General features: G+C 41.6%; 1 protein-coding gene across 1 annotated transcript; it reads right to left on the bottom strand.

Moving 5' to 3' along the window:
* Positions 1-1,916: 1,916 nt before the first annotated feature.
* Positions 1,917-5,916, bottom strand: msx1a (muscle segment homeobox 1a). Its single transcript, XM_031747769.2, has 2 exons — positions 5,484-5,916; positions 1,917-5,281 (listed from the first exon to the last, which is right to left on the bottom strand). The coding sequence occupies exons 1-2, from the start codon at positions 5,914-5,916 to the stop codon at positions 4,863-4,865; spliced, it is 852 nt and encodes a 283-aa protein (XP_031603629.1). The 3' UTR covers positions 1,917-4,862.
* Between the last annotated feature and the right edge of the window lie 5,723 nt (positions 5,917-11,639).

The raw sequence follows: 11,639 nt of genomic DNA, 5'->3' as shown, positions 1-11,639 counted from the left end.
AGTCAGGTCACGGGCACAGGTCATCCAGGGCCTGTGTGACACGTAACGGATCCAAAACGGTCCTGCCCCCTCTGGTGGGCCTTACCGTCCACGTACGCGTGAGAAGGACGGGTTTACCTTACCTGGTCAATAATAATAATAATAATAATAATAATAATAATAATAATAATAATAATAATAATAATAATGATAATAAATCCAGTAGTCTACATGTTCTGCATGCAACATTTGTAACACCATAAATATATTTGACAAACAGATGACAGTGGAGACTAATGGATAAACTATTGGTTTAAAATAAATATATTTAAATGAAACTGCTATAAAATCTGATCCTGTGAGCGCATATAGTCCACCTTCAAATATGCCAAACTACTACTGAGAGATTATTGAACTTTTAAAAAATATTCCCTAACATATTTGTAAATTCCCTATATTCCCTTAGTTTCCCCCAAATTTGGGATGAATAGTCATCTTTTATTACGAGCCTTCTAACATTAATATTGTTCTAACCTTTTAGTTTTCACTGAGGGGTTTCAGACTATTGCTGAGGCCTTTATTTGTGGGTTAATTAATAGCTAGATGTGTGTTAGCTTCACTCTAACATATGGGGAAATAGTTTTAAAAAAATAAAAAAGACAGGGCAGGAGAGAGAAAGTGTTTTCAAAATGTATGAACTTATCAGCAAGTGTTATTTGCTAAAGATGAAATTTAAATTTTCTATGTTTTTCTAATTTGACCCTGGATCTGTAGATCTTTTTGTTTTGTTTTGTTTTTGTTTTTTAAAGAAATGGAATACTTTAACTTCAAAGTAGCTTAAAAGGTAAAGAAATGCGGGCTAAAAGAGGAGTTACAGTACCCTTTACAGTGATTTTTCCTGGTGCAGGACAGGTTGCGGTGTCCATGGTCACTATTAGATTAGGTTGAGGGTAGCAGGCTGATGATGCTCTCTAGTTTCTATTGCCAAATTCCGCCTTTATACTGAACTGAAACTGGTTAATAAGTGGAACGCAGTCATGATCGTATGATAGCTCATATAACAGGTGCTAATATATTGCAGACTGCAGTCGGCTAAATCCATGAAACGCACAGTTGATCACAGTCTGTGCACAAAGGAAAACAAAAATCTACTGGCGCTCACATCAGACCGGATGTTAGAGTTCCATCTCCTTTCATGTTAAATTCCATTTTAACTCCTGCCTTTAGTTACAGAGCATGGATGCGTATTTGACATTACTTAGAGTTTAATTAATTATTTTTAAGAAAAAAAATCACATCATTTACATTTACTTATCAATATGGGAGTTAAATGCTCTAAAAGTTCATCTAATGTTATTAGTCCAATCAATCCTCAACAAGCGCCAACGAGGTCTTTTATTTTATTTTAACCATTTCGAAAATAGCTATTATTATTATTATTATTCATTTTATTATTTATTTTGCTCAGTAAGAAAATAAACTTTTAAGTTGAGAAGAACCAAAAGCTTACCACTAAACAAAATATGAATAATCGCACTGTGTATTAAGCCTTGGTGATTCATGCGTTTTAAATGGATGGTTTGATGAGGTCAAACTTTACAATTATGCAGTTATTATTATTATTACTGGAACAAACCATGCTGTGTTATGTTACACGCGAACAGTAGATGGTGGTGTGGTACCTGAAAGAAAGTTGGGTTTTCTCAGATTTGATGGATTTTGGCTTTAAAAAGGTGTAAGGTCAAAATGTCTGGGTATTTAAAGTAATAACAATAGCCTATTGTGGGCACTGTTCTTTACACTTGGTGTTTATAACATTTGCAAAGTCAAAATATTTTGCTAACACTCTAACCTTTTGTATTTAAAAAAAATGGGGCCGCTTTTAATAGAATCGAGACCCTTAATGTGCAGACATTTTCAAATCATTTACACAGTTGTACCATAATTTTGTTTATTTAGAAAACAACATTAAATTACAGTAACAAATCTCCAAACTTTCTTTAAGTCAGATGTAAGTGCTTTCATAATCTCTACTTGGTTTTTTTCTCTAAGCTTCTTTAATGATCAAGGAGCATACGGGTAAAATAATGAATTGCATTGTTTTGAAAATAGAGAACAACCATCAGTTTTAACCCATGCTCTATGGCTAAATACGCTTCAACGAAAGGCCAGTCGGTGTTTTTTCAGTTAGCTGTTTCCTAAAAATACAAATTCACACCGATCATCGTAATTGATCAGGGCTAACACGAATTGTGTGTGATTTTTTTTTTCTGAGATACTTTATTTAATAATTCAGCCCAAAGAGCCACATAACGCAGGCCTATCCCACATGAAAAATTAATGCAGAGTAAAAGGCCCATTCCTTAATCATTTGTCCAGGCTGCTTTGGCGGCATCTAATAACCCATTTTTCTTTCGTGAGGATCAAGAGGTTTTACTACGGAGTCAAACAGCCTCCTGTGATCTTTTGGATGATCTAAACAAGTGACTTTTGTTTTCTGTTTGGCTCCTGGCAAGATAGAGTGCTGGAGACAAAAGAATGAAAGAGTTTCAAAGAATCTGCCGATCCCCTTAGGCTCTTTTGTGTCAAGTTTCTCTTCTTTTTCAGATAGAGCGTTCATCCGTGTGATTTGAACCTATTGTCGCGGATTATGTATTAATTCATCCCTCATGGATGGACTGGAGTCGAGATTATCTGAGAAAAATACTTGAAATTAAAAAAACGGGTATAAATCAAATCGAAAGAAAAAAACCACTTTACCTGAACTCAGACTGAAAGCTGTAATATTGCAAAAACTTCGAAGAAGAAGGAGAAACTGTCTTTGAGAGTGCCTGGATAAATGGGAACACTTTCCAGGACAGAAACCTTTCAGAACTGAGGAGGAGGAAATCACGGCGCACTGAGGAGTGTTGCCCGTCCCAGTCCCCCGTTGACATTTTAGGAATGATAAAAGTTCCGCCTTGCCTGGAGCTACAGCCACGCTGGAGCCGGCCTCCGTCTGTGGCAGATTGCCTTTGCTCATTACAGCAATTATTTTACTCGAGTTTAACCCCTGCTTGAATGGCAGGGAAGTCAAGAGAAAGCCTTTAAAACTGCTGTGGAGTGGCCTGTAATCCCCCCCTTCTCCACCTCCTCCTCCTTTATCTGATCCGCAGTTTTTGTCATTTAATTCCTCCTGATGGCAGAAAATGACTCCGGTGTTCAAATTCAGGTTAAGATGTTTTCTTTATGTGCCACATGGCTCCTGACACCCTGTCTTCCCCCTCAAAATGAGGTGTCACCCGGCTCGTTTTACACCCTAAATGCACATAATGACACTCAAGCGGATAGTTTACGAGGAGTTTAGCCCCGGAGAAGCAATCTCCCAATATTTATCGGTGTGTTTTGAAGTCAGCACAACTGGTTGTCTCACCCCCCCTTCTCTTTCTCTTTCTTCCTCTCCCGCAATCTCCACCCCCTCTAAACTCTTCTGGCGCCAACAAAATCTAGGTTAGTTGTTTCAAAGCAAGAGGCGACAGCTGTAGCAATACAATCCACCAAATAACATGTGACAAGTTTAAATTCACAGCGCACGCCAGCCGGAGCGCACAGTGAGTGTGACAGGCTCAACTGCAAGGAAAACTAAAGCAAATGTGGGGCTTTCTATTGTCACTCTGTCAGTATGGGTCACTTGAAGCCTTTAATCGTCCCTGTGACGTTTTAAAATAAAAATAATAATTAAAATGTTCACGTCGTCGAGCTCATTAGAAGCCTGTTTTTAATTTCTACTCCTTAATAGACCTGATAGAGATTTTTTTAAGTAGAAGAAATATTTTTTTCTATTCATTAAGGCTTTAAAAAGATTAAATACTGACTCAAGTTTTCAGTTAGATTTTTTTCCCTTACAGTAATTCGCCTCATCTAAAAAAAAAGAAAAAAAGATTCTTGATATAACCACCGTCGGCGCAACAGTGTGCACCCTGTCAGTCAAAACGAGCAACCTCTCAGTGAAAAAAGAATAAACAATTTATTGTTAAGTTATGTCACAAATATATTCATAATATAAATGAGGATATTCTTCAAATATACATTATTTTACAGTACAGTTATCCCTTCCGAAGGGAATCAATCCGACAACAGACAGTGCTGTCATAAGAAAATAATAAAAATAATAATAAAAAAAATGCTGTGGTTTTCAAAATTCACAAAAGAGCACTCACTGATACTGGATTTAGTAACCCACTATAGTTACGCATTGATATGAATGCAACAAAAAGAAAGAAAGAAAATGAAAAGTATGGATGTTGTGGTGTGGCAGCAGCCTACAGATGCCATTAAAAAAGAAGCCCAGCCTAAAGGTTTTTTTGGTGCATAGTCTCTGATGTGCAGCCCTTTCGCCTTCTCACCTGGCTGTAAGCACTCGCGAAGGAGTGAGCTGTGTGGCCACAGCGCTACAGTCCATACTTAAAAGTCCATTAGTGATATATCATAGGGCTACAGGTATAAGCTGTTTTCCACCTCCGCACCGCAAAAATGTCCAAGTCATTTAAAGTCTCGTCCTATTTATTCAAATAAGATTTTACATTGTTTATGTTCTCTTCGTTCAAATTCATTTCGGCACAACACACTTAAATGACGAATTGGATTATTTTTGCGGTGTGGGAATTTACTGGCGAGGTCTAGAGAAGTGCCTAAACTTCAAGAGCCTCAGAAGGGGGTCTGTGAAGAAGCCTCGCCCTCACCTGACAAGGTGTGACACTGACCTCGGCACCAGGATGCTTCTTTATGTGGTGCAGTGTCACCTCACTGGTCCAAAGGGGTCCCCTCTCAATAGGGGCCCTCACAAAACATCCTTAACCCCCCTTTTGCGTCCCGCTGTTCGCTGCCCTCGTCCTCCGTCCTTGTCAAGCGAGGTGATACATACTGTATCCGACGTGAGCGGCGTACAGTCCAACAGGAGAAACCGGCAGCGAGTGCCTCTGGAACGGATGCGACCCTGCATAGGACGCGGGGACGTGCGTACCGAGAGGAAAGGAAATCCCGAAAGCCGGAGGCAGCATAGGCTTTGCTGCCATTTTCAGTTTTTCAAGTTCTGCCTCTTGCAGGCGTTTGGCCTTAGCTCTTCTGTTCTGAAACCAGATTTTAACCTGGGTCTCCGTCAGGTTGAGAGAACTGGAGAACTCTGCGCGCTCGGCGATAGAAAGGTACTGCTTCTGGCGGAACTTCCTCTCTAGGGCGAGCAGCTGGGATGTGGTGAAGGGGGTCCGGGGCTTTCTGTTCGTCTTGTGTTTTCGCAGTGGACAGGCAGGAGGACTCAGCCTTCCTATGGGAAGACAGAACGATTTAATTCAAAACTCTGGTGTCGACGCGCAATGCCAGATCAACACAAGACCAACAGAAAGTATTACAGACATGTAAAACACTATACCAAGAGAAAAAAACTAGATATTCTCGCTTACATATGCTTATCGTTAAGAGCCATTTTTTAATTCTAATTTAGTAACTTAACTGAAACTTAAACTTACTTGGAGATGTGGGAGAAAAGTGTGGACTCTGTATCCATGAAGTCCTGTCTTTACTGTCCGGGCTCTCGGGTTTAATCAGCACGTCTTCGGGCATGTTCATGATCTCGCCCACTGAAAATGTGGAGCTCATAGGTAAAGCCGAGACTGGTGTATCCAGGCTACCAAAAGAACCCATCCGCGCTCCCTTTCCCAGCACTTGGGACGTCCCGGCTACAGAAGCAGGATCCGGCGATGGCACCTCTTTGCTGGGTTTCCTGTCAGCCATCAGCGCCTCTACGCTGAAGGGCAGAATAGGGACTTTTGGCTTCCCGGTCTCCCCCGTGGGACTCAAGCTGGTCTGCATTTCGCCTCTGCTGACGAGAACCGAGCGGGGAGAAATATCTTCAGCCTTCAAACCAGCAGCCAGAGCGGACATGGATATCGATGGGGCCATACAGGGCCGACCGGCACCGCTGAAACGACTCGTTACAAAGTAGGTTCGTGGGGAAGAGCTGCTTTTGAGTTGGCGCGGTGCTGCCCTAAGGTGACGGTATCCTCATGTTTATCTGGCCAAATTGGAGCGCAGCTCCTATAATAAGGCAGACGTGGACAGCGAGGCAGCCAATCAGGGAAGACGTGGGCTGGACCCGGAGTGAAAAGGGGCTGAAGAAAATCCGAGTGGGAAAGTTAACAATAGTTTCTTTTCTTCTTCTTCTTCTTCTTTTTTTGTAACAACCAATTTCAGATAAACATAAACACGACAAAACTCTTGATGGAGTGTGGTTTCATCAACCCCACACCCCCACCCCCCTCGGCCCCAATCCCTCCACCACCACCACGGGTAAAAATGTCCTAGTGAGTAAAGCTCCAACCATGAAAAGCCAAGGGTGGTTTAAAGGCGTGTGGGCTCCTTCTATTATTGCCCCTCCTCGTTTGCCATGTTTGATAACACAACAATACAGTCTCAAACATTTTGACTGAGTCGACCCATTTACCACTTTGGCCTCGCAGTGCTTTAAGTAAGTCCTGACTGTTGCACAATAATTTCCCCCCTCTTCCTCTGCGCCACGCACCCCTCTTGGACCGCGCTGTTTATTGATGGCTGCGGGGGCTCTAATCAGATTGAAACACACAGGCCTTCGCAGTCATTTAGGGGTAATTATCGGGCTGGGGGGGGGGGCAATTGGATTTTTCCCTCCCTTCTTTCACTCCATCCATTAAAGTAAAAAAAAAGAAAGAAAAGAAAACTGATGTTGAGTGGGAGCCAGGAAGAGAAATTTTAATCCCGGGCTGTCATTGATTTACCTGGATGTAGCTCGCATACCCTCTCATTTTCTGGGCACCCCACGATGAGGAGGTTTTATATAAACCCACTAAAGCTATCTATTCCCCCTGCATTAAAAAAAAAAGGGGGGGGGGGAAAGAGCACCGCCCTGCCTCACTGGATGCACGCATTTGTAAATATAATATTCAAAAAAAAATCCCAGAAATTCACAAACCTTTGGAGTAAAGACAGGCAAAAGAGATTACCTTTTTAAAAAAATGATTTATTTATTTATTTATTTTGAGCGCAGTCAATTCTCGTGATGGCTCCTGCGTTGCTAATTGCCAGGCATAAACAGTCTGTCACGATTTGTCAATCTTCCTAATGGGCAGACAACTTATGTTGTTTTTAGGCGCCAGCAGCGGCGCGGATCAAAGCGCCCCACATTTTAGGGAGACTATTGAAAAAGTTGAACCCTCACCGAGAGCGCGGCACCGCCTCCTCCTTCTATCCGCCCTATAGCCCGGGGACACTGAGCCATTCAGCCTGAAAAATTAGTTTTCTCTCAGCCGATCGCACGCTATTTCCATCCATTCAAATGAGCGCTATAGTCGTGTAATAGCAGGCTTCTCAGAAGAAAAGGTCAGCGCCCACGGAAGGTTACTTGTGAGCGCGTATCCTCGCTGAAAGGGATTCCATGGTGCAAGTGTTTCCCAAGTTATGCGTCAGACCGCGGATCCCTGAGGAGACGAGTTGTCATGACTCGGTGCGCGACTGTGTGGGGTGCTTAGACCTCGAAACAGTCTCAGGGAGGGAAAAATGGTTAAAAATGCAAATGTTTCCTTCGCATGAACGGTGCAAATAACATTCATCAGCGATTTGCCAGCTACCTGTTGACGACAAAGCAAAGCCGATGAGTTAATAATTTGCTGTTCACTGAGGCTTGCCGTCAGTACATATCAAGGAGCCCACGCTGTGTGTGAATGACAGTTTCAGAGAAATGGTGGATCCTCAAAACACAATATAAAGTCATTCAAATGATCAGTTAAACATCAGGTCTGTCTCGAGTGATTTCCGGTTGTCACTTTCATTTTTAAAGCCTGGTTGCTGTTTTGGGTTTAGAGCATATAACATGGGAAAAAAACGCGTAACGCACACGTCACCATTTATCATCACCTCAGCTGCACATCCTGTGTGTCAGTCTGTGTCTGTGCGTGTGCGCAGGTAGGAGTCTCCACGTGCAGGCGTTGCGTGTTTGGAAACACTTCAAACCTCAAACCTGAAGCGAGTGGCATCGTTTCTGGAAGCTTTTAAAGTCACACCGGAGTCTCCTGAGGTCCCCTCTGCTTGGGGCTCAAACACTTAACCCGCACTCTTAAACAGCGAGTCGTTAAACGAGTGTGCGCAAACACAAATAGGCGCACAATAAAGGTGAACAGCATTGAGGCTCAACCTGCTTTTCCCCGGTGATGTCCACTATGAAAGTAACGGATGTTTTGTTTTGTTTTTAATAACACAGGTCTGTGATCGGGGGTGTGCTTTTTGCTTTAGTGACCACAATCACGCGATAATAACGATCTTCTGATATCCATCAGCTATTAGGCCTAATTGCGCGCTTCGCACAGCAGACACTATTTCCTCACATATCTCAGAAAACGATGATTTGGCGTATTTGTGATGTCGACCTTAAAGTGATTTTAATAAAGTCACAATTAACCCCCGCGGTGCCTGAACGCTGCAGTGTCATTGTTTCCGATTTATTTGCCTTGTGAACAGAGAGGCGGCGGTGCTGGGAAACAATGTTGATGGCAATTAGCATCCCAAACAGTGACCTTAAAAAAGAAAAAAGAAAGAAAGACCGATATGCCGTGGAGAAGACGATTACCATAGCGTTTCATTTAAATCCCGAGGCAACAAATGAGGGCCGCGTTGAGTTACAAAAAACTGTAAGGCTCATCGGGCCTTTATTTAACTTTATAAACTACCTCTGATTCCCAGTGAGGAGGCAGGGACTCCCGACAAAGGCCTATTGTTGCGCGCTCTAAAAGTTGTCTTAACCCTTTTCATGCGAGGTCTGTCAGTTTAGACTGTAAAGACATAAAATACAGAGTCCACGTCAAAAGGCATTTCGAGGCCAAAAAAAAAAAAGTTTGCTCGACCTTCATCTGGGGATCGTGGCATCGCCCGTGTGAGTACAACTGCTAAAATCTTGAATTTTTGGAAACGAACAGGTTCCATCAGCGACGATGAAGTCCGGCTAAATATTATCAGAACGCCTGACCTGCGAGGAATTTGCTGAAGCTCTTTGAGCAACATTAAGTGGCTTTGAGTTAATTGGATGGCGACTTCGTGATGCACCTAAGAGAGATGAAAGGAACAGCCGGCAGTCCCGCCCAAGGTCTCGATAATGATACGTAATGTATCCCATTTCAAAGCAATTAGCGCAATCAGGCGGATCGGGGCACTTTGCTGCCGCTAAGTAACAATGCCTCACGGCCATTTAAGCTTAAGATGCAATTGACACTCTGCAGACTGGTGGGTCAGTCGCTTTAGCAGGTGTACTCATCCAAAGTTCGCAAGTCTCCTTTTGCGAACCGGTTTTTAATTCAGTCAAACCTGGCTCACCCATCCAAGCCAAGGCTTCTAGCATAATAGTCTGATTAAATCTTAAAGCTTACATGTTTTAAGCTTAAACATTTAAGCTTATATTTGTAACTTTGTACAGGAAATAAATAACATAACAAAGACTGCCTCGATCATGATTTAAAAAAGTAAAATTGAATAAAAGTAAGAAGAAGAGTGTGGTCCCCATCAAAACATGCAGTTGAAAATTACGCAAATTCTGCGTTTTGGAAAACATAAATATTGAATAGTCATGCATTTCGTGCCATTGCATTTTAGTTATTTTAGTGTGTGTGTGTGTGTGTGTGTGTGTGTGTGTGTGTGTGTGTGTGTGTGTGTTTACAGTGAAAGTCAGGGTGAAAAATTAAACAATACAGGATGATTATATATCCTGTAATCATCGTGCGCTCCTCTTTAAAGCAGCCATGCTAGCCTCGTGGAATAGCGTGGAAAAGAGAGCACAGAGAAATCAGATTCCAAATGTGAAGCCGTGCCGAGCTGAGGGCGATAGGTGCGTTTGCAGCTTAGCGGTGATTTCAACGACTGGAGAAGAAATAAAGACACTTTTTGTTTCTGTCACATGCCTGTTTCTCCAAGTCCATCACATGCACAGCTTACTGAACTCTATTCCCCATTTATCTCCCTCACCTTCCCCCGGTTGACAGGCAGGATGAATGCGTCCCCGCGGTGTTGATGAAAACCTTCTTGCGGTTCAGGAAAGAAAAAAAGGGAGAGTGGGGTTTTCAGTCCCGGTTGTCGCCGCCATCCCCGGGGAGGAGGAGGAAGCATGTTGTTAAAGGAGACTCTCTAAAAAGAAATATCAGGATTTATGATGATTCAAGCTTGTCTGCTTAGCACTGATACCCCCGCCACCAAACTGCAAGTAGCCTACTGCAAATGACAGTCGCAAAATTTCTCCGGCACCCCTCCCTCTCATATGATCGTATGATGTAGAAAAAAAACGGCACGCTTCGATCGGCACTTGTTTTCCTCATACAAGCATATCAGTGGATTGTAAAACAGTTTGGGTGTTTGGCTCAAACGGCCCTATTTGTGTTAAAACCACAGCAGCAGCACTAAGGAAACGCACCTGTGACCGCATCACGATCCGTTCAAATATTCATGCGCTAATTAAAAACCAGCACCGCGACGGCGCTGTCACTGAGGTTATTTAAGACCTGCGGGCCCCACAGCTACCGACGGAAGAACACCGTTTAGAGTAACACGCTTACTAATGAGTTTGATTGTAAAACAATAAACGGTGTTAGACTTTGGGCAGGCACTTTTTTCAGTGATGGAGTATCAGAATTTAGGGATAACATTTAAATACGATAACTTTTGACTGATGATTATCAGAAAGCAATATTGGCTTATTTTCACCGCCTCGGTCGGACACGGTGGATAAAATGTAGTACTTCTGGAACTGTTTAATGAGTTTACGTGCTTTAAATCACTTTTATTTTGAAGTACTTTTGATTGTTCTTTAAAAAAAATCAATACTGAAGTTTAAGGGATAAATTCCTCTAACATGGGCCTATGTGTATTATTATTATTATTATTATTATTATTATTATTATTATTATTATTATTATTATTATTATTATTATTATTGTTGTTATTATTATTATTAGTTTATAATATTATAAACAATAATTCGTTTATAATAAGTATAATAAGATAAGATAATACGTGTAAGTAATATATATATGTATATATATATATATATATATATATATATATATATATATATATATATATATATATATATATATATATATTCTGTCTTCTCTCTTCTCTCTCTGACAATACTGACACATACGCCTTGGGGCAGATAGCATCTCTGTTTCTCACACCATGACCTCCGCATGACTTTAAAATCACGCTGATAGCACGGCGCTATCAGTGACCGTCCATGGCGTTCATCGCTCTGTAAAACTTAGATAAAACTGCGGCTTTTTAAATTTACAGCGTTTCATCGTTCAGTCAAAGACATCTCAATTACCCGAGGTACTGGTGTGAAATTGAATTATCGCCCCTTTATTTCTTTCACGCCATTAAACAGGAAGCATACTAAAAATCATTTGCAAATCACTGGCCTGGGTAATATGATATCTATATGGATTGATTAACTAATGGCAAATCGTGGGATTTGTTTTGATAAGTCCGTCATTTGGGCTTTTCAAACGCTGAGCCTCTTGTTGATTAGAAAGTGAATAGAGTCTTAAATGAAATGCTTAATAAGCGCATAACAAGGAGTAGTTTAAGCAACAAATCATTCCTGTAATCGGAAA

The sequence above is a fragment of the Oreochromis aureus genome, linkage group 5 (genome assembly GCF_013358895.1).
Source record: "Oreochromis aureus strain Israel breed Guangdong linkage group 5, ZZ_aureus, whole genome shotgun sequence".
NCBI lineage: Eukaryota > Metazoa > Chordata > Actinopteri > Cichliformes > Cichlidae > Oreochromis > Oreochromis aureus.
This window is presented reverse-complemented; position numbering and strand designations above follow the sequence as displayed.

What these genes read in the sequence shown, in the direction of transcription:
- msx1a (XM_031747769.2), bottom strand. Translation starts at nt 5,916, where the DNA reads ATGGCCCCATCGATATCCATGTCCGCTCTGGCTGCTGGTTTGAAGGCT. An exon ending in CTTTTCTCCCACATCTCCAA is followed by an intron (nt 5,282 to 5,483) that starts GTAAGTTTAAGT and finishes GTCTTCCCATAG; the next exon opens with GAAGGCTGAGTCCTCCTGCC.